Below are 23,492 nucleotides of genomic sequence, written 5' to 3'. Positions count from 1 at the left end.
ACCGAGAGTGAAGTTTTTAAAAGTTGGACGGACTCTTAAAACCCTGCACTGCACCAGGAGGCCTGAGTGATGGCCCCTCTAGTTTTCAGAAGTAAATGCAGAAGCACAAGAGGCACCTTTTGATCCCAACAGAAATCATTCCATCAGTGCAGAAGATCTGTCAGAGCCATACCACTAGAATAAACATCTCTGATAACAAAGTAATGTTATGATGACAAGAAGGCACTTAAAAAAATATCTGAAGAGCTAGCTAGGACTCTGAAATAAGCTAAAACAGAGAAGACTGTATTCCTTTTCATCCTCAGGTAGGAGGAAGGCAGAGTTTTTCAAGCTTATACAGCACAACTGGGCTTGCTTTTAGATAATAGCTTGAACAGTGTTAAATTCTGCATTTTAACACAACACTCTCCTTTAAACAATGACCTGCAATCCGTCTCACAAAGAGACTGAGGAGGCTACAGACTTCCTGATAAACATATTAAGGCTCCCTTGGGAAGAAACAATCCCTCCTCTGATTGGCCACAGTCATTTCAATGGGCTGAGACATATTTTATATTGAAAACTTTATTGACCAGCTAATGACGGGAAAGAGAAGGTTAGAAATTTCGAATGAAGCAAACTTCTTCAGAAAACCATAAATGGTCCTTCCGGCATTGTCACTACCATAAAAATCACTTTTTAAACTTTTACAATTAAAAACAAAACAAAACAAAACAACAACAAAAAAAAACAGAAATAACTCTTTTTTTCATCATTCAAAGTGAAGCTCTGAAAGTTTTCCTAACTTAGGGCTGGAAGACACAATGATTATTTTTAAATGTCTGGTTAAAAATTAGAAAGTCTCAAAGGTAAGCCACAAGTATGTGAACTAGCCCTGAACATTTCTATTTCTGGTCAAGCACCAAACACTGTTATAAATGAATGAAGATATTCATCTTCACTTTATAACGAAAACAGTCAAATGCATTTAGGAAATGAAAAAAAAATCACTAAACCAGAAATTCTTATTTTATGTGCATCATGAAACCTACGGAAAATTATATAGAAATTAGTATGATCCGAATATCCTGATCCTTTTCTTCTGCCGGTTTTAATCAAAAGAAGAAAGAAAGAGGGGAAAACGTCTATTAAGAAATCTATGATCATAGTTGATAATGTGGGAAAACAGACTTAATCTTGTTTGCTTAAGAAAAAGGTAAATAGCTAGTTCCCAATTCTTTTTATAAAAACTAGTTCATTATTTTCTTTAAAAGGAAAATGTCCACTTAAATATAAATACTAACAAAGGCTCTGTATTTTTTTTCAAGATCTTCAGAATCCCTGGAATAATGCCTGCCAACTAAAACACCTACTATGAATTTAGTAATGGGTTATGCAAACATAAATTATAAGGCCAGACATTTTAAAAGGAAAAAAAGGTGATTTATTGACGTGCTGGAGACACGGCAGGATAGAAGCACTATTTCAATTTTCCATATATTCTTCAACACTGCAGATGTGTTAATGCAAAAAGAATTTTAAAATAAAAATGACTCTCAGCTCTTCTGGTTCTAACTTATCAGTTCAGTTACTTATAAAGGGTTACCATGGAACTCACTTCTCACACTTGTAATTAAGAAAACGAACACAAACATTTTATCTAATTTGAAGAACAAACTGATTTGAAAGAAAAAGAAAGAAATATATAAACATTTCCCATATATTAAAGGAGGAAAGGGAATCAAACCCCAAGTTCTGTTCTCCACGGTATTAAGCCCAACCTGTCTTCATCAAATTTTTTACTATTCACTTCATTCCTAACTCACAGGTCACTGGCAGAGGGGTTTCATATCACTGTGGGAACCAGCATTTTTTCTTTGGCAAAGCAATCATTTAAATATATATGAAATGCTTTTCGTGGCTTGTTTATATACAAACAGAATAAATAAAAATTTCCTCGTCGTCACTAACTTTTAATGAAAGGAAACAAGCTATCGCCCTTCCCTGAACAGGTCATGGGAATCACAGTGACCGATGAAAATCCCTAAGACACATCATCAGTAAAGGGATCTTCATTTTTCTTCACTTTGTCAGTGGGTGACAGCTTCACGAATGGCCATTTCCGAAAGCACCACATAACTGGCTGAACAAATCTATCTCAAAACGAGCTAGAAAACTCTACTAATGAAGAGCGCATATTTTAAAAAGCAAGCACAAGAAGAACATCCCTCTGTCTTGGGCCCTATGCATTCCTCCCCCAAGAAGGCTAATCTGTGCTCGTATGTGTGTGTGTGTGTGTGCACATGCGCACACGTGCACGCGCACACACACACACACACACACACACACAGAGGCACGATATGGGCTCCTGGCACTTTGATTATGTGAACACACCTGACCCCGGGGAAATAGGCTGAGACCAGCCCCATATTTCAGACAAACCAAACAGCCAATAGACAGTAATGGCTTTAAGCTACTGATGGCTGGGGCCAAAAATGAAGAACCACTTAATCTTCTGAACGAAACTGTCAATGTTAGGAGGCCCAGGGCTGACCTTCCCCCTGATCTTAATCACAGCCACCTATGATAACAGAGTGGGGTTTATTTTTGTGCCTGGCTCCAGACTACAATGATCAATCCTTCGGTTGTGACGATTCTCCATCCATACAATGAACTAGGGCAAGTTAAGAGCGTCTAGTTTTCACAGATCCCTGCAGCCATACACAGGATGAAATTCACCTAAGATCTAAAGTAATTCCATCAAAACTCTCAACACTTTATGAATAAAGCTTCTCTGAGCTAATCTCCAAATACAGCGCAATTCCCATATATGGCCCAACAGAATTTTTAAAATGGAGGTGGATAAAGGACTCTAAAAGTGATGTGGAAGCACAGCTTAGATGATTTTGAAGAGCGGGGAGGCCAGTCCCTTCCCCTACCAGATACCCAGGCTTAACAAAGAGATTGGGAAAGGTGGATCCCATGGTAAACGTTATGGAATGAGGGGCTCTCAAAAGACAGGTAAATCAGAGCTGCACCCAAGACCATCTACACAATATATTATAGGCCCAACGTGAAAAGCAAACACAAAAAAACTATTGAAAGAAAGCAGGAGACTGTCTTTATGCTATCAGCATGGGGCAGGTTTCTGACAAAAGATACGAGAAAATGTAAATTTTACAACTAAACCTGGAAAACATTTCACCTGCATTAAAATTAAAATCTACCGGTGACAACCGACACTGTAAACATAGCAAAAGGACAGGCCAACAGCCCAGGAGGATATACCAGCAAAGCACACATACAGCACAAGGTCTCAATTCAGAATGTTAAACTGCCCACAAGCTGGTAAGAAAAATAGTAAACAGCCCAACAGATAAAATAAGCAAAGGATACGAGCAGTTAAGACACTACAGATGAGGGATTCCTGGGTGGCTCAAGCAGTTGGGCGCCTGCCTTCGGCTCAGGTCACGATCCCACCTCAGGCTTCCTGCATGGAGCCTGCTTCTCCCTCTGCCTGTCTGTCTGTCCGTCTCTCTCATGAATAATAAATCTTAAAAAAAAAGATACTAAAGATGACACTGTACAGGCAAGTCATTGTACAAAAGGGTGTTCACCCACATTAGAAATAAGGAAACATGGCAAAAGTTGGCAAGGACACAGCCGGGAGCTCGCCAGTGGGAGTGACAGCACGCATCATCAAACGCAACTATTGGGCACATCAGACTGGTCGAGGCTGTGACTTAGGACCGCACTTCTGGGTGTCCACCCCACAAAATTCCTGAAGCCACTACTCCCCAGGGGAAGTATTATAATAAGAGAAGAGTGTCAGCAAACCAAAAATCCACATGCCATCTTAAAAGGTGATGGAGACATCTCCTGTGGTTCCCACACACAGCAGAATACTGTGTTACAGCTCAAATGAATCAACTAGATGCATAGAGGTAGCACCCAGGACTTACTCTCTAAAAGGTGAGGCACCCAGGACTTACACTCGGTGAGGCACCTGGGTGGCTCAGTCGGCTGAGTGTCTGCCTTCAGCTCATGTCATAATCCTGAGGTCCTGGGATGGAGCCTCGCATCAGGCTCCCTGCTCAGTGGAGAGTCTGTTTCTCCCTCTGCCTCCACCCATCCCCCCACTCATGTGCAGTGTGCACTCTCTCTCCAACAACAAAAAAATCTTATAAAAAAATAAAATAAGAAGTAACACTTGGTGAAAAAGGCAAGGTGTCAAAGGATATATACATATATAGCAAGATACCATTTGCATAGTACCATTTGTACAAACAGTAAAATACATGTACCCATACAACAACACACACTGCTTAGGAATGCATAAACACTGCTACAAATGCAAAAAGCATAAGAAAAGGAACCATCGGTTTCAGGATGGGGTTTCCATCTGAGGAAGAAGGTAGGAGAAGGAATGGAAGTGGGGTTTGAGCTACATGTGAAAGGTGTTATTTCTGTTTGAAAAAACAGGCATCAGAGGCAAATGGGCAAAATGTCAACATCTATCCAGCCCTCACGAAGGGCATGAAAATGTTTTGTTTTCTATACTTTTCAGTATGCGAGAAATATTTCACATAAAAAAAAATAATTAAAGCCATTACACAGCTTGGTGTACAAGAGAACTGAGTCCCCGCAGGGAAAAATCCTACGTTGAGGCCTGTGAGTGGGGCTCAGGGAAGGCGGGGGGGGGCATGTACCTTCTGGGTCCTTCTGCCTAAGTGGCTACTCCCTCAGACAAGTTCTTGAAAGAAATGCTAGGCACATTGTCACCGGCTGTCCAACCTCAGGCTACTTATCCCAGGGGCTCTTGGCGGCGGCGCCTCTCTAAAGCACCCCAAGTGCCCCAAGTAGGGAACCACTGGGGCAGGGGGGGTCCTGCAGCTAGAAGGTGCATCAGGAGGCAGTCACCCAGACCCTGTGCTTCCCGCTAACTGCACTGGGACGTCTTGCTGCTGGGGAGGCAGGGAAGGGCAGCTCTGAGGGTCTGGCCTGTCACTGCCAGAGCTCAGTAAATGCTCCCTGAGGACCTGCTCTGGCACAGACCTGCAGCCAGTCAGCCTGGGTTGAAAACCTCCAGCCAGTTTGGCCGCTTATTAGCTACGCCTCTTCCTACTCCTCTCTGGGCCTCAGTTTTCCTCTTTGCAATGGAGATAAACAGGGTGCTTACCTCACAGGCATCCTGAGTTCCGCCAACCCATCTGAAGTTGTTGGAACACTGGCGCGCACACACAGTACGTACTCAGTGTCAGCTGTTGTCACTGGCTATTACATACCACTGTGTCCCTGCAGCGACCAGAGCCCTCAAAACAGAATCGCCCTGGGACTCCAACTCCACATACTAGAAGGATCACCATGACTCTTAGCTGCATACCAAAATGAATTCTTTTTTTTTTTTTAAGAATTTATTTATTGATTCATGAGAGACACAGAGAGAGGGGCAGAGACATAGGCAGAGGGAGAAGCAGGCTCCCTGCAGGGAGCCCAATGTGAAACTCAATCCCAGGACCCCAGGATCATGACCTGAGTTGAAGGAAGATGCTCAATCATTGAGCCACCCAGGTGCCCCAACTGTCTCTTTCTTGACTGACATTCTTTCAAGACAGAAGGGAAGACTTTTCTATGCTCTGGTTATAATAATCCCCTAACCAATGCTTTTGAACTAACGTCAGATTGCAGGCTACTGGCTCCCGACTGGGTACACTCCCACAGAACACATACACGCTTGCACAAACACACACCTTTAAATGAGTGTGTCACTTCAAAGTAATACTCAAAAATCAGTACTTTGGGAGCACCTGGGTGGCTCAGTAGTTAAGCATCTGACTTTGGCTCAGGGTGTGATCCTGGGATCCCGGGATCGAGTCCCACATCGGACTCCCCTCGAGGAACCTGCTTCTTCTCCCTCTGTCTATGTCTCTTTCTCTGTGTCTTTCAAGAATAAATAAAATTTTTTTAAAAATCAGTACTTTTTCCTACTAATAGAAGAGAAATTGCTGACAAGGAATGAAAAGGCAGCTTCTAGAATCTAAAAGGAGACAGGGTAGCACAGTGGTTACAGCCTTGTTCTCAGGAGTCTACTGCCTGGTAGGCAGGTGGCTGACAGACCATGAGGCGGGATTAGCGACACTTTCCTAGTGAAGGACCGGGAAACGTCTGTAATGCACTCAGCATAACGCTTTGCTCTTAGCAAATGTTTGATAAATATTAATAAACAACAGTGCGCTACAATTCCAACCAAATTTGATGGCCTTCACATTTGGCCATTATGCCTTACAACCTACACACGACAAAGGTATCTCTGGAGAAGATCTCCACAGAGTGACCTCCTCCATTCAAAATGCACTTCAGTGGAGGTTATCGCTCATAAAGATACATTGGGGGCTATATGAAAAGAAGAGCTTCCAAAGGGTGAGTCCAGCCCAAGTATTTCTATGAACAACCAAGTTCAGCCAAAGGGAGAGGAAAATGACCATCTCTATACATATGGAGGGAGCCTATTTTTATTTCGTTTAATACTCACGTCTGCAGTAGAAACCAGGTCTATAGTTACACAGACTGACAGGTCGAATCTAGGCTGTTAGAGGATTTTTATGACATTCATGTTCCTTTATGGCTTCAAAATACGCTCACGAACACAAATTCTCCTTTCAGAAGATTAGGTTTTAATAACGTACATACAACGCGCCATTTATTGAGCTTCTACTATTTGCCAAAGCTATTCTGGGTATTCTACAACATGTTGCCTGACTCATAACTCCAGGATACTTGTCATCACTCCCAGTGTTTGGACGAGGACACGGAGGCCCAGAGAGGTTGTACAACTCGGTGTGGTGTCGACTAAACTTCCATACCACATGAATCCAATTACAGTCTCTTCCTCTTGCCAGTTATTAAACTCTTAGATAATTTGTCTGTTAGACTTAAAATAGCCCTTTAAAGACTGCTAGACACAGAAGGAAGCGACGCACGAGCTCAGGAAGGAAAGGGAACGGCGGCTGTGTCCACATTTCAGGGAGTAATCCAGACAGGCGTCCCCGCGGGGTTCACAGGAAGCAAGTGTGAAAAAAAAGAAAAAAATAAAAAATAAAAAATAAAAAATAAAAAATAAAAAAAAATAAAAAAATAAAAAAAAGGAAGCAAGTGTGGCCTGGGGGAGAGAGGAGGTGACTCTGAGACACCACCTTGCTGCTCCTCGGCAGGGTTCCTGTGTCACCAACACACACACACACACACACACACACACTCTTCATTGATGACCTAAGAATTCACTTTTCTGGGCCAAAGGCAATTGAACAAAAGATGGTATCCCTCAAACTGCCAGAACTTCCTAACATCCAAACCAAAGAGCATCCAAGTCTCAGAAAGCAGAGGAATGGAACATGATGTCTGAAAGTAGCTGAATGATAAAAACAAATAACGATGACTGGGCTTTAAGCTGAAAGATATTTTAGGGACGCCACTGCTCAACAACCTGCCCAAATTCATCCTTTGCAGGGGATGGGAGGTGTATGTGTACAAAGGGGTATTTCCCATCTTTGACTCTAAATACTGCCCTAACTCCCTGAAGAACCCTCACCCCATCCATATTCACTCACTACCCTAGTGTCCTGTTTCACTTCTTTTTTTTTTTTTTTTTTTTTTTTATTTATGATAGAGAGAGAGAGAGAGAGGCAGAGACACAGGCAGAGGGAGAAGCAGGCTCCATGCACCGGGAGCCTGATGTGGGATTCGATCCCGGGTCTCCAGGATCGCGCCCTGGGCCAAAGGCAGGCGCCAAACCGCTGCGCCACCCAGGGATCCCCCTGTTTCACTTCTGACCACCAATGGAAGTTATCCTGTCCGTGTGCCACATGTTTACTTGGTCACTATCTGCCTGCCCTTCTGTGAGAGCTGGAACCTTCTCTCAGTCCCTGCTGTCTCTCTCCAAACCTCAGATTGCCCCTGGCCCCTGGCAAGCACTCAGAGCTACTTATGAAAGGGAGGGAGGGAGGAAAGAACACAGGACAGAAATGTTTTCTGGGCACCTATTTTATGTTCCATCCATCTGATTTCATTCCACCTGCCTAGTAGCTGGGACATGATCAGTCCTGCAAACATACACAGGTCCTAGTCTCAGAATGTTTAGTGAACTTGGTCAAGATCATCTGGCCCAAATACCCACTCCACTCCCAACATGAAGCTAGACATTTACTTCCCTGGAATCTCACATGTTTCTCACATGATTCCCCCCAAGTATGCATGATATATACTTCTGTAGATGAAGGTGCTAGCACTGGACTCTCACTCCATCTGCTCAGGCCCAAGTTAATGCCCCTGCTCCACAGGCCTCCTGGTGCCTTGGAGCACACTGCAGGGTCTGCCAGGAATGCAGGGCAGACAACAGGGCAACTGGCCAGTGACTAAGTTGTGTGACTTACACCCATCACCCCCTCACACACGAGGCAGGTTTTCTCTCCAAGGCACCCCAAAGAGGAAATAAACCTCTTGGGTTGATCAGCTGGCTTAAAGGGTTTAATCGGTAACAGTTAAAATTCTCACTTTTAATTTTTAAACTTTTTCTAGTTAAAGTCTTATTATAACTTAACGGTAGGTGATTCTAGAATGATTAAACATCTGAGCTGATTATTTGAACTTTATAGTTTTGTCAGATACCAGAGTAGCCTTCTGGAAACGAAGCTGGTACTGCCAAGATGAAAATTCACCAGCTACTTTTATAGGGGGAGTTTGTTCAGAGTATCAGAGAGAACAAATGAATGATTTCCTACCCCCACAAAGAGAGGCACTGACAAAAGAGTTGGAGGGAAAAGTCACATACCATAAAGTTTACCCTTTAAAAGTATACAGTTCAGTGGTATCTGACATATTATTCACAGAGTTGTATAACCACTGCCACTATCCAATTCCAGAACAGTTTCACCACCCCAGAAAGAAACTCCATAAGTGTTATGAGTTACCCTTCCCCGGCAGCCACTTATCTACTTTCTGTCTCTGTGGATTTTTGCCTCTTGTTGACATTTTGTATAAATGGAATCATGTGGCGTTCTGTATCTAGCTTCTTTTACTTAGTATAATGCTTTCAAAGTTCATCCATGTTGCAGTGGGTATCAGGGCTTCATTCCTCTTTATAGCCGAATAATACTCCTTCATATGGACAGACCACATTTTGTTTATCAATTTGTCTGTCGATGGACATTTGGGTTATTTTTACTTTTTGGCTATTTTGAATTATGCTGCTACGAACATTCATGTGCAAGTTTCTGTGTGGACATGTTTTCAATTTTTCTGGATATATACCTAGGGGTGGAAATGATGGGTCAGAGGATAATGCTATGTTTAACATTTTGAAGAAATGCCAAAGGGAGGCATTTCTTGAATTTGTTGGTTTTTTAAAAATTCTGTACAAAGAAATAAAATTGAAGCATCAAATAAAATGTTGCTAGCTGCCTGTCTGAGAAATGAATCTTGCAGAGTAATTTGCATTTTTGAGAATTCTGTTTTAGGGACTCCTGGGTGGCTCAGTGGTTGAGTGTCTGCCTTTGGCTCAGGTCATGATCCCGGGGTCTACAGGGAGCCTGCTTCTCCCTCTGCCTATGTCTCTCTCATGAATAAATAAATAAAATCTTTAAAAAAAATTTTTTTTAAGAATTCTGTTTTATAAAGAAAAGATTCCTAAATAAATGCTGTAAATATGGCTAAGACTTTTTCATACTACAGTTGTTATCAAATGTCCATGATACCAAGTGCATGGCTCAATACAAAGGCCTTGCCCTTGGAAAGTGGGAGAAAGTAATTGTACTAGAACTGAGCAGTGTGTTGGGGGGATATCTAGCTGTGCCCAGACTGCACCCCCTGGCCTTCCAGGCTTACAGGCCTCCTATTCCATGCCTTCTCTGAAAGGTCCAAGTCCCGAGGGGCATGTCTGTTCTGCCCTCCTCTATGAAAGTCACAGTCTGTCAGCTGACACTGTGGGTCTTCAATGAACCCACTCACATGTCCAGTGAGAAAGAAAATTTATGCTGGTGTTTCTAGTTCTTTTGTGGGAATTGATTTTAGATTCTTATAAGGAGGGAAGCAAAAGAACAAAAAACATGGTAAAACATAGAACAGTGGTAAACTGAAGATCCAGGCTGGTCTCCTGAGCCCGTCCATCTATCTGTAGAAAACACGAGTGGAGAATGTGCTCAGGGCTCAAGTCAAATGTTGCCAGGTGTTGCTAATAACATCTAAACAGGGTTGCACAGTCAAAAAGACACAAGGAGTCAGTCACATGTGAGCCCAGGAACTCCCCCACCCCTACTCCACAATGCAATGGTAACACAATCCTTGCCAGGGACCCCTGCAGGCACCCCCCCCCACCGCTTCCCCCACTGCCTCCTGAGCCCTGGCCACACGGGCTCAAGGCAGCCCGTGCAGGACGTGTCCATCTGCATCGCAACTTGAAGTGACTCTCTTTTTCCAGGCTGAGTCACTCCCTGCAGTGGCTATATAAAGGCTTGGAGGCAGTGACCAAATGCATTTGGGCCTGGGCCACGGCTATATATTACTCCCTCCACCCTCCCGCTGCCTGCTGACTCCCCCTCTCATGGGGTATGCAAGAAGACTCCTAAAGCCTGCAGTGTTGTCCTCAGCTCGGCAACAGGGACCAGGTAGCCTGCGGGGGAGGGGACAACCCATGCTCTCTTTTCTTGCTCCAGTAGTCCAGCCTGATCAGTACAGAGATGACCGGGGCAGTCCTGAAGGAGGTGTCCCCCCCTACCTCCGCCAGAACCTATCCCTGGCCCAAGCCCCACTTGCCAGAGGTGGGAAGGGATCCACAGACCTAGTTCGATTTGCAGATGACAAAAAAGGTTTCTTTCCAAGTTGTATCTTGAGATGACTCTGGGGCTTTTACAAGTTTCCCAGGAATGTAAAATTCAAAAAGCACTCCAGCCTGGGACACAAGGGGCGAATAAGATTGTGCCACCCAGGAAATGAACTCCAGTGAGCAGGCAGTCAAGTCAGCCGCAAAGAGAATGTTCCCGGTCACAGATCTCCTAGGACTGCCTTCCAGTATAGACATGAGCCAGGAAGGGGCAGTCAGTCCCGGCCCAGCCCCCAGGCAACCAGGCCCACAATTGTCAGGGCTGCACTGGGCTCTGCCATGATGATGGGAGCCAGACGGAACCCTGGACTTGGGCAGGAGGGACACAGAAAACACGACCCCGAATGTGAGTGTGTGTGGTGGGCCAGGTGTCACGATGGTTAATGCTCCGAAGAGCCAGTTGAGGCAAGAGGTTATCAGAGCAGAAATGACCAGGGAGAGCCCCCAAACGGCAGCTCAGTCAGTGTGGCCCCTTCTATAGGAAACATAAATCAACCTAGCCAAGGCAGGCAGACAAGTGCCTAAGACAGATTCCAGGGTAGCAGCTAGACACACGGATGGGACAGAAGTGAGCCCTGAGGGTGGTTTTGTGATAAAATCCCTGCACCCCGGGTCTTTGCTTCCCCTCTTCTCCTGCCTGCCCCTGCCCCCCAGCAGAGGATGGTTCTTCTCTACTGAAAAGAGCTGGAACAGAGCAAAAAAAGAGCCCCTGCTCTCTGTGGAAGCAAACTGAACACTGAGGACCTTTCTTCTGAGAGGAGAGCTTTCTATTCCAAGAGCCAGGCCGGTGCCCTGTGAGCTCGCCGCAGGGGCCTGCACCCTGTTCAGGCTCAGAGCCTGGCAGGTAAGAGCGCCAGTCCAGGGCCTACCATGCCTGGGCTCAAGTCACAGCTCATCCGAGCAGAGACTGCCACATTCTAGAGACTAACTGGCCCAAGGAGCCAACTTAACTGACAAAACAACAAGAGAAAAGGAATTCCAAAGTAGAATCCTGAAACCCTAGCACCGTCCCTTTCAAGGTCCCTGACTTTTAAGAAAGGACTCTGTTTCTAGGAGTGCAGAGCTGGCCCAGCATCCTGGACTAGTTCTAGGCAGTGCCTGCATGCTTCCATGTCCCGGGTCATCTGGTCTGCAATCGGCTGTGTCAACACAGCTGCCATCTAGGGCATCAGAAGCCATCCTGGCCTGTTCCTGGGATCCCTAATCAAAGCCACAGAAAGGCAAAAGGCAAGTGCTTTCGGGCCTACATTGCACACAGTTCTACCACCGCCAAGCTTCCAGAAAGCTACTGCTGCCCTGCCTGCGTACCTGTCACCAGCCTAACTTTGCCCTTCACCAGCCTCGGGCAGGAGGAAGGCACTGGCCCTGGTCATCACACTGGGGGTGGCCCAGTTCCCCCACCTGTCTCCTACCCCCCAGCTCACTAGAGCCCTCCTGGCGTGGCCCTCCTGCGTCTTGCAGGCTGTGTTCTAAGCTCGGGGCTCTGGGATGAGCTCCAAGGAAGCCAGGAGAACCTAGGCAAGCATGCGCATTTCTTGGGCAGCAGGTCCTTTCCACTTAGCATTAGAACCAAGGCTCAAAAAGCAGCCCCATTTACCTACAGGAAGGATTACAGAGGCCTACATGGCTTACACCTTTATTACCGCTGACAAAGAATATGTTTCTGGGGGGGAAGTCTGCATTCAGAAGATTCCAGTTATACCATCCTAGCCGTTACCATGCCAGATCAGGATGCTCTGCTTGCTGGTAACAAAGATAAGGAACTCTTTAAGAACAAGGATAGGACTGTATCCTCAGGGTGGAACCATTTGGCACATGGAAAGTGCTCACAAAATATCTGTAAAATCATCACCTATTACCACAAACCAACTTTTTAAATACTTTAAGCTGAAACTACCTGCGTTTGTTGTGTTTTCTTAAAGTCCTCGGAGCTAACTTTAAGGAGCATAAATCAACTGTGCTCCACAGTATATATCCCAAGTTCATTCCAGTAAGAAACGTCCTGGACTCTAGATGCGAGGCTTGGGCAAAGCCCTCCACACCCTCATGCAGAGAGACACATACACAATTACACCAACACAAATACGCACCATATACACACACATAAATACATGCCATAAACACACAAAAAATATATACCATACACATATACACACAAATACACAGCACGCACCACACATTCACACCACACATGCCACACACACAAAGTCATACCATACACACAGAAAAAAAATATACCATAAAACATACCAAACACATACAAACATACAAAAAACATACCATACACATACAAACACAAATATACAAACACACAAAATGCAAATATCATACACACAAAAATACACACCATATACATATGCATACACACCATACATCTACACACAAATACACACCATACACACACACACACACACACACAGCAACCCTGTGAGCTAGGCCCTATTATTACACTTTGGGTAGGTGGCAAAACTGAGACTTTGGGAGGCTAAGTAATCTGCAGTGCCACCAGGCTGTAAGTCACCTGAGGTAATCTGGATGGAAAGTGATAGAATCTAGAAATACCCCAGTCTTTTATGCTCAACTCTCAATTATTAATTCAATATGGAATGGATGTTTTGTTACAAAATTAAAATTAAAAACCACTTTTCTTTACAAGGGACTTTTTTTTTGAATCAAAGCAATGTATAAAACTTTATTTTTGAAGTAACTGCAATGTTCTCCAAATTGATTACAATTTGGGGGTTAAAAAGTCATAAGCAATAATATTAACTGACTGTGAATGTATTAATTTAATGACATAAAATTGAAACCCGGATGGCTCAGCGGTTTAGCGCCACCTTCAGCCCAGGGTGATCCCGGGGTCCCAGAATCGAGTCCCACATCAGGCTCCCCACATGGAGCCTGCCTCTCTCTCTCTTTCTCTCTCTGTGTCTCTTATGAATAAATAAATAAAATCTTAAAAAACATATAAAATTGAAACTTAAATTTAAACATGTCCTTTAAATGAGAAACCTTCGCAGCTCTGTCCAGCACAGCACCTGCTCCTCCTGTGGCTCCTCCTGCATGTCCTCTGGTAGCTCCCAGCCTCCTGCAGAGCCCACCTTTCCCTCTGTACTTGAGCTTTTCCAGCTACGCTTGGGCAGGGCCAGGTTGGAAAATATAAACTCCCTATCAGGAGACAACCTTACTCACTTTGGACTTTTCTCTGGTGCCTAAGCCTGCACATGAGATCCACTAGATGTTCAACAGACACTAGGAACACATTTTCTTCCCAGGAACAATGAGGGAATCCAGTGTTTTCACCAGCCATAGGCACACTGGGTACAAACCAGTGGGCACACCACCAGCCCTGGCTCTGCCACACTGTCCACCCTGGAACGAGGGCCTTGTCCTCACATGGCCAATTTTGTGTCCACCTGAGGAAGATGCCTTTCCTGCCAACAAGCCGATTTTTTTTTTTAACCCCTGAGAACAAAGTTCTAAGCAACCTTCACTTTTCTATGTCTAATCTCTCATAGAGTTTCCCCTACAGTAAGTGTTACTCTGCTCAGGTGCTGAGTGATCTGCCCAGTCACAAGAAATAACTAAAGATGGGAGAAATATCAGGGCCCCTCTGCGTTAGGACTCCAAACAAACAGACAATCCAACATCCTCTCCCGATCCCAGGTCCTGCACTCACCAGAGCCCCAACATGTGCCACCAGAACCGCCCCCCCACGCACACACACATACCCCTTCCCTCCGTGTACCCTACAGGACTCACCCCACACCCATTCTGGTTTAAGTGGCTTCACTATTTACAGAGAATTCTGGTTGGTTGGTGGCCTACGTGAACCTATCTTCTCCACCAGTTTGTGGGCCATAGGGACTCCACACAGTTTTCAAGGATGGACCTGGATAGGAAAATGCAAGGGGCGGTGCAGGAGCCTGCAGGCAGCTTCACGCTTCCCAGCTTCCTGGAAATTCCAGTGGCAGTGAGACCCTCCTTAGTGCAGAAGGAGAAGCCTGAGTGACTGCTAGCCCTGCCCAGCTGGCAAAGGCCAGGAGCAAGCAGGATGGCAACCTTCCTTCCCCTGCCAGGTGTGTTCTGGGAGCCCCTTCCCTATGGAAGAAAGGGTCTAAAAAACATGCCCTGCAAAAAAAATGCATCAAATGGCATTTACCACTCAAGCTGCTTCTTCCCCAACACTCTGGCGCCTGCGTCCCTTGCCCACGTTTTCTCCCCAAATATTTATTCTGAAAATAGAGAGTTGTTTGTTTCCCAAAATGAAGCCCCTCTAAATGCTGCCTTTGAAACATGTGCTTACAAGAAGAAAAAGGAGCCCGCGAGGTGCATGTTTCCTGTGCCCTTTAAGGCGTATTTCAGGAAACAGAAGCGTTTAACAGGCCCTACCAAGCTAAATGTCTGTTCTACAAGAAGGATCAGCACATCGCACCCTCAGATGGGCATGGCCTTCAGACGCCACACGGGGGAAGAGGCCCCATCCCACTAGGCCCCAGCACTCAGTGCCCCTGCAGACTTGGCCTGGCACTCTAACAGATGTGGGCAAGGGGTGCAAGTGCCAGAGTCCACGGATGGGCCACAGGCCAGCCACGTGCTCACACACACACCCAATTGGGTCCATATCTGCATCTGGAATTAGCTCATCCTTTCATGGGTCCAGGCAGCCTACCAATGCCCAAGTTCCCTGACCCACAGAGAGACCTGCAGAGTGCTGGGAACACCATGCTCACAACACGGCTCCTGAACATGTGCATGGACAGGGACACCCCTCTCAAGACACCCGGACAGGACTACAGCCTCACCTCTGGAGTGTTCTTCTTGAACTCTCGGCTCTGCTCAATGAGCCGTTTTCTGGACTGCTCACTTTCATCTTGCCGGTTCGCCAGCACGGTTGCGGTGGCATCAAGTTCCCTCTGTCCAGAAGAAAGAAGGGAGGAGGAGATGTCACTGCACTGCATACCAGGAGATCGTATTTGCATTTGACCAGAATATGGGAGAGACCCCTGGGCTCAGAAGGGGCCAGGGGGCAGGGGGTGGCAGGAAGGAAGTGGACACGTGGGCAGATCCCACCCATCACACCCATCCCGTGCACTGGGTGGGCCGAGAGCACCAAACTAGCACAGCCTGATGGTTGTGTATCCATGCGCACCTCACACATGGCTACTTCTATGACAGAACACGCCAAAACATTTTTTCTTTACTAAACCCAGCATCAGGCCAATGCCTAGACGCCCTCCCACCCCGAGTGGCTCACTGCTGTTCCTGACAGGCACTCCCCCTCACTACGTCTCTGTGCCCTGGTTCTGCTTTACTCTGGGCTGCTCATTGGGGCAATCGATTTGTCTTCGACAGGGCCTGGGATCTTCTGGAGTGATACTTGGTTTTGCTTTCATTAAGAGTATTTATTGTGGGTTTAATATACATGAGGCATCATGTCCAGGACAATCCAAATTAACCTGTTACTTGATTTCGGGAGGCATCTTTAAGAGGCAATCTCCAGGAATGACGATTTGCAGGACGTAGTCAACTCTGAACATGAGGCGCCTGGAAACAACAGTTATCCTCAAACTATCTTCCTCACACTGAAACTGAGAGTCACCAGTTGTGAGGCCCCTCTGAGGACCTCTGCCCACACGACAAAATGACACTCAAAGCATCAGAGAAGCTGTGCCCTGGCCTCAGAAATTCTGGGAGAAGCAGGCCAACAGGATCTATTTCAAACAAGGCTGTGGCAGATGGGCCCAGAGTGGTGTCCTGGCTGACAGCAGGGGCCCAAGGACACGTTGCCGGAACCACCAAAAGGCCCATTTTCTTGCTGAGTGGCCTCAGTTACTAAAGACACACACTGGCACATTCTGCTTAGGATTCAACGTGGCTGTTCCATGTGGCTTCTCCATGTCACGGCCCATCCCCTGAGGCCCAGCAGAGCAGGGACCCAATCGAAGATTGAAAGGCAAGGGAAATCAGAGATGGAAGTCCTTCTACAAACACCCAGGAAGCACGTGAGTCTCCCCCTCCATGCACCTTCCACCCACCACATGAAATTCCACCTGCTTCCCTTTTTGGAGGAAGTAACCCAAGTAGTCTGTAGGGTCTCCCAGTGGGCACTCCACTTGTACTCAGCAGGGTGGGCCACTGCCAGACAAGATGACAGGGCTCTGGAGCCAATATCCAGCGTGCTGTCGGCTTGGAAATCGTAGACAGTTTTAACGGGGGGGAGGGACGGGGGGGGGCACAGACACCCCCCACCACACTCTCCCCTTCTTGTGTTTCTGGCATCACAGCAAATCTTGGTCAAACAAGTCCAAAAGAATAACATGGGCTAGGATTCAAGAACAGATGTCAAAGCTACTGCAAAAAAGAGGGAAACACTGTACATTTTGATAGACCACATTTGAAACACATCCCAGTCGAGTGAAGGCAAGAAAAAAAAAAGAGCAACCAAAACCAATGTGGTGATGCGGGGACGGAGACGGAGAAGAGAGAGCAATCGCAGATAAGCAGAAGGCTTTTCAAAAATATAAACAATCTGGTAAGGAGGAGGACTTAGACAGCTATATTTAAGCAGCAGCAGAAGAAGTTATAAAAGGAGGCTTCAAGAGAGGGGACCAACGCCAATATTGAAATATGACAGAAAAAGTAGAGTCGATGTTTTGTTCCCATCGCCTGCAGATGCAGAATACATGGAGAAAAACAAGAGCACGGACTGCTTTCAAGGAGGACCCTACTTCCTGGGAGGGGTGTCACCTGGTCAGCCAGGACCACTGGACACTGGGGGCACAGAGGTGACTGGGTGGCCCGGCCCTGATCCCTGCCTTCCCATCCAGGGAGACCAGTGCGGGGACGGTGGGGGCCATGCCGTGGGAGAAACGCAAGAGCACCCGGTCTGGTGGGTCCTGGGGTCCCAACATGTCCCTCTCATTGGAGTCCAGCCCAGCCTGATGCCAAGGAGCCCCATGGGTACATCCGTCAGAAAGTCCGACTCAGAAGTACTCAGCCCAGGGCAGGTCCCTGATGGAAGGCACCAAACCCACCTTTGTCACGGAGCCATGGGGCCAGGGCTCTTGGGGGGACTTGCTGGCAGTCGGGGATCCTCCAGGGGCCTGCCACACTCCCTTCCCCATCGGTGCAGACATACGCAGGTCCACATGAGAAACCACTAGGGGTCCCCAAATTTAACACCGCACCACCACCCGCCACCACAGAAACAGATTGGCACAGCGAGGACAGGCTGCGCTTGCCTGGCCCCAGGTCCGGTTGGTTGGTCAGGCTTAGGGCTCACGATCTTTGATTGGGTCCCCTGCAAAACCACCACTGAGTCCTTCTGAAGGACATCAGGACTTTCTAAGGTTGTCGGGACAACACAGAGAAGACACAGCTATTAAACATAAGCCAAATACTGTTTTATTATCTACCCAGCCTGCCTATTCTCAAAGTGTCAAATATAATGACACATTAACAAGAAAATTTAATGGGTTTAGGGGAGGTGGCGGTGGGGGCCTAAAATACAGAGCCCTCAGTCCCTGAGTCACCAATCACTTGTAAGAAAAAAAAAAAAAAAAAAAGAGCATGTAGAGTCCTCACATCCAAAAAGCACTAAAAACTCACAAAGGTTGGGGGGAACCCAAATAAACAAAAAGCAAAAAACTGGGAACCAACTGAAGTGTCCAATAAGAGAGCATTGGCATCTCCACTCAAGGATCATTCAGCAACAGTTAAAAAAAAGTCCCACATGCAGTAGGAGATGGGATGATCTTCAAGATATATTTAAGCAAAAACTGCAAAGTGCAAAAACAATGCTTATATTGTTTGAAAGGGTATCTATACATACGTACCCTTGCATAAGCTTTGATTGTCTCCAGAAAGACACAAAAGATACTTGTAACTGCTTGGCTCTGAGAAGGCATGGTGGGGGGTGCAGGGACCGGCCCTTCAGCACAAACATAACCCTCAGAGAACATGGGTTTGGACATGGGTTTGGAGGCAGAATTTTTTATAGTGCAATCCCATAAATGTATTTTCTCTTCCTTATGATTTCCTTAATAACATTTTCTTTTCTTTAGCTTAGTTTAATGCAGGAATACAGTATATAACATGTGTAACATACAAACTACGAGTTAATCATGTTACTTGTTGGGCTTCCAATCAACAGTAGGTTCTGAGTAGTTAAGTTTTGGGGGGAGTCAAAAGTTATATGCAGACTTTTTTTGACTATGCCAGCGGTCAGCACCCCTAATCCTCACTGTTCAAGGGACAAGTGTACATCTTTGGACTATGTGAGCCATGCGCATGTAATTACCTAATTGGAAAAACTGTACTATATGTTAATTTCTTAAATCCTGCTAATGTGAGTACAGATTTACATACAGAAATATATCTTACATCATGTGTCCCATACATGCGTGTTCATGGTCTCTATGTCCACCTGCCCAGGAGCAAAGGCCTGGAATAGATGACCTCTTGACTCGCTCCGGTAATTCAAAAAGTGAGGCTAGCCCGTCCTTTGTCAAAACAACAGCTGTTTCTTGCACAACGCGCTGCGCGCTGGCCACTCTCCCAGCTGACGAACAAGGAGGCTGCGGCCAGTTACAGAAAACACCACTCACCCAGGCCAGAACTTTCCCAGGGAAGGGCAGAGGAGGGCGTCCCCTCAAAACGATTTAGAAATATTGTCCCGCTGGAAACATCTCTGAGTCCTAGGTCTGAAGTGACGGGGAGTCGGCAGGGCTGGCAGCAAACCCGCAGGCTCTGAACACACAGGCACTTCCAACTAGGCCAAAAGGGGTGGGAATTGTGCTGGGAAAGTGTCTTACAAGAACAGGCACCTGGATGCAGAAACTGCAATCAATTTTCGTTCAGAGTCATCAAGTGATGACCAATGCCAGGAGGTGACGAGGTCCAGAGCAAGACTAGTCAGTGGCTTCAGAGCCGAGTCTCCCCGTGCATAGGTACACTCCTTCTAGTGAGACCCAGGGGCTGCCAAAGATCTGGGGATGCCTGAAATCCCGCTTTCTTCACTGATCAGAATTTCTGGGACACTTTTCCTCCATTTTTTGACAGATCCTCAAAAGGCAAAGCTCCTAACATTTTAACTTTCTCTCCTAACATTTTAACTTTCTCTCTGCCTGAACTCCAGACTCAACCAAGTGTTGAAGACATATGAAAACACAGAAAATAAAAAGTGACAATAATTGCCTGTTTAAGAAGGAAATTTTCCCAAAGAAAACGAAGCTTAAGCACGTCAATGATCAGTTTGAATCTGCTCACCTCAGGACGCCTGGGTGGCTCAGTGGTTGAGCATCTGCCTTTGGCTCAGGGCGTGATCCCGGGATCCAGGATAGAGTTCCATATCGGGCTCCTTGCGGGGAGCCTGCTTCTCCTTCTGCCTGTGTCTCTGCCTCTCTCTCTCTCTCTCTCTCTACCTCTCTCTCTCATGAATAAATAAATAAAATCTTAGAAAAGAAAAGAAAAGAAAAAAAAGAAAAGAAAAGAAACTGCTCACCTTTAGAGTATGTGTGTCAGCTGTTTTGTACTGATGTGGGGATACCTGTGGAGTGTCTGTGAGGCTCCTCCCCTAAAGCCCCCAGGACAGGCCTGCCTCACCTCCCTGCTCCTTCTCCCCCAGCACCCCTGGGCTGGCCAGAAATGTACCTGGCCAACTGCTTCAGCAAAGCAAGGAAAGTATTCTTTACTTATTGTCTGTAACCTTAAACCAAAGAGTGAGTTTATCTGGTGTTTCTTTCAGGCTTACCTGTCAAACTAATCAAATAGAAAATCTTGAATACGAATTCAAAATGGCTTTATCAGTGAAACCATGAGGACTCAAACAAAATAAGGAAAGGCACCCCAGATTCTGTAAGGGGCAGTCCCTGGGGCTTTTTCTGCTTTGTTTCCAACAACAGGGGTCAAGTGGCCAAACGAAGCTGCTCTGGCTAGACAGGGTCGTTCATGTCCACCACCACCCCCACAAGAGGCCCAAGCCCACCTTCCAGCCTCCTGCCACATCCCCAGCCCAAATGCCCATCCCCTACGTAGGACATCTGAAGACCCTTCAGGGGATCCCTGGGTGGCGCAGCGGTTTGGCGCCTGCCTTTGGCCCAGGGCGCGATCCTGGAGACCCGGGATCGAATCCCACATCGGGCTCCCGGTGCATGGAGCCTGCTTCTCCCTCTGCCTGTGTCTCTGCGCCTCTCTCTCTCTCTGTGACTATCATAAATAAATAAAATAAAAATTAAAAAAAAAAATTTGAAGACCCTTCAGACAGTGCCCTTGGAAAAGCCCGGCTTGGAATCCGGGCTTCACCTCGGCTGTAACCTGTGTGGTTTTAGTCAAATGACATTCCCTCTCTGGAGATAACTAAGATAAAGCATGTTCAATTTGTGGCATGGGACGTGCTCCATCAAGAGAGTTTTTCTGTACTATCAGAGCCACGCGCTTGACCTCAGGCCTGAACTCCGTCTGCCACCCAGGCCAGGGGCGCCAGGGATGTACAGATGAATCAGAAGCTGACTCTGACGTCCAGGTGCCCACAGTCCTGCCGAGGAAGCTGGCAGGCATGACAGGGCACCAGGACAGAAGGGATCCAGCCAGGGGAACCAAAACAGAGGTTTCAAAGGGGAAAACAGAACTTCCAGCAAGACTTCCAAGTTTTCTCAAAAGGTACCCATCTCGGCTGGGGCTTATGTGTGGGTCACCCTTGATCCCCCATTATCTTCCTCCTCTTTCCCCTCCTCCCTCTCCTTCTCCAGGGCTCACAGAGTCCCTGGCACAACCCGTGGGGTAAGCACTGTGGGAGACCAAGAACAGGGCTCTGAGGAACCAGGAGCCTGGTCAGCCCTCTCCCCTGGGGTGGGGGTAGCAGAGACACAGGAGGAACACGCCAACATGGAAACATACAGTCCACTTCCCCAAACATGTCCACCAACAGTGACCAAGACATCCACCATAAGAGGACAGTATGTGTGCTCCACACATTTGCTCCATATACACGAGATGCCTCTAGGAGACTCCACAAGTACAAGGTACGGGTACCACTCCCTATCCTGGGAGAAGAATGGACAAGCGGGCCAGTGGCCAGCAGGGAGGTCCTCTTCCCTTCTTCCCTTCATACCTTTTGAATTCTGAGCACTGACTGCAATGACTTCTGCTAAAAAGTATACATTTATCTTTCTAAATCTTTTTTTTTCCCTGTAATGGGAAGCAGGCTTTGATAGACAGATAAGGACCACTGACTGCCTGCCCCCTCATTCTCAGAACGGTGCTCCCCACAGAGCTGCAGGAAGTGCATTTTGTTCCACTGCTGGGTGTGTGATATTTAAAGGAGAACCTTGCAGAACACACGAAGGGAACACTACCACTTTCGCTTACTTTCTAAGTTTAGGTAGAGGACTGAGGCTGACCCCATGTGTCCCAAGTGCCTTTTGCAGACATCTGGTCCTCACTCATCACTTTCCCGCTCATGATCCTTGATTTCACCACAAGTCCCACCGAGGTCTGGGTCACAGCTACAGTAGTCATGTGATGGCAGCTGGGGGCCAGCAGTGAGTACTCCCACTCGGGAAGCAGTACTTGCCACAGAGTGAGATGGAACTCCAGCAGAGACCCCACCCACTGAGGGGCAGTGGATGAACTGAATGAGAAAAACAGCACAGCTAAAGGCAGGAAAGCCAGGATCCTGGAGTTGTACGGGAGCTGCAGGAGTGCAGCTTGATGCAAGATTTAGACACCCAGCATTCCCTGGGGGTTTCAATTAGCACGGAGCAGGGGGAGCTGTAAGGACAGCCAGGACATGCACACACCTTCTACGAGAGGCAAGAGAGAAGACATGCCATGGCACGGCCCAGATCTGAGCTTGTTCATTCCCTGCTCAGAGCCTCCAATGGCTTCCTAGGGGGCCTCAGATAAGATGACAGGGCACAATGGCCTTCCTCTGCTGTCCCCAGGGGTTGGGTCCACTCCTTGTCCTCGAACTTTCAGCACCAGCTGTTCCCTCTGCTTGGAGGCCTGTCCCTGTTCCCCTCCATCAAACCATCAGATCAACTGAATACCACTTCCCCGACCCCATCCCCTTCTACCCCCACCCTGGAAGAGACTGTAAGGTGAGTGAGCCCAGCTCCCTGAACCGTGCCTTGTGGCAGCGACCCCAGTTTGCAATTCCATATTCGCGGACAAGTGTGTGAGTTCAGTGCGTCTCCCCATGGGCTGGAAGTTCCAAAGGGCCTGCCTTTTGCTTGCCTCAGAATTCCCACGTCAGCACGTCATGCGGTGCTGGGGCACATCATACGTAGGCAGTCAATATTTGCTAAATGAAAGGATAAGCTTAAAAAAAGAAGAAAGAAAAAAAAAAGAAAAAGAAAGGCAAAATATACCAGGAGAGAGGACAAATTTAACAACTCTGCAAGGCTTCCAGTTGGAAAGAGAGATGGCTGCAAGCACAGAGGCCCTGAGTGGCAGAGAATGTTCTAGAACAGTTCAGGAGACTATGGGGACTGAGGGGGTGGAGGGGGGTCAGGCTGACAGAGCCGGCAGCTTCTTGAAAGGCAAGATGGATGGGAAAGGATGCAGGGAGGCCTGGAGGAGACCCACACTCCCCTCTTGCTCAGCCTCCAAGGATCCTGGGTCGAGCCCTAGAATAGTA

General features: G+C 47.0%; 1 protein-coding gene across 16 annotated transcripts in view; it reads right to left on the bottom strand.

Moving 5' to 3' along the window:
• CUX1 (cut like homeobox 1) overlaps positions 1 to 23,492 on the bottom strand; it is a 363,980-nt gene that overhangs the window by 269,564 nt on the left and 70,924 nt on the right. For 12 of the 16 annotated variants that reach the window (XM_072837352.1, XM_072837353.1, XM_072837345.1 and 9 more), the window contains one exon: positions 15,658 to 15,768. The exons of the other annotated variants lie outside the window; for them this stretch is intronic. In XM_072837352.1, the coding sequence (XP_072693453.1) occupies positions 15,658 to 15,768 (111 nt within the window). The remainder of the gene's footprint in view (positions 1 to 15,657; positions 15,769 to 23,492) is intronic. 16 annotated transcript variants of the gene reach the window in all.

The sequence above is a fragment of the Canis lupus genome, chromosome 8 (assembly GCF_048164855.1).
Source record: "Canis lupus baileyi chromosome 8, mCanLup2.hap1, whole genome shotgun sequence".
In the NCBI taxonomy this organism is placed as follows: Eukaryota; Metazoa; Chordata; class Mammalia; order Carnivora; family Canidae; genus Canis; species Canis lupus.
Note: the sequence above shows the minus strand (reverse complement) of the source record. Positions and strands in the feature narration are given on the sequence as shown.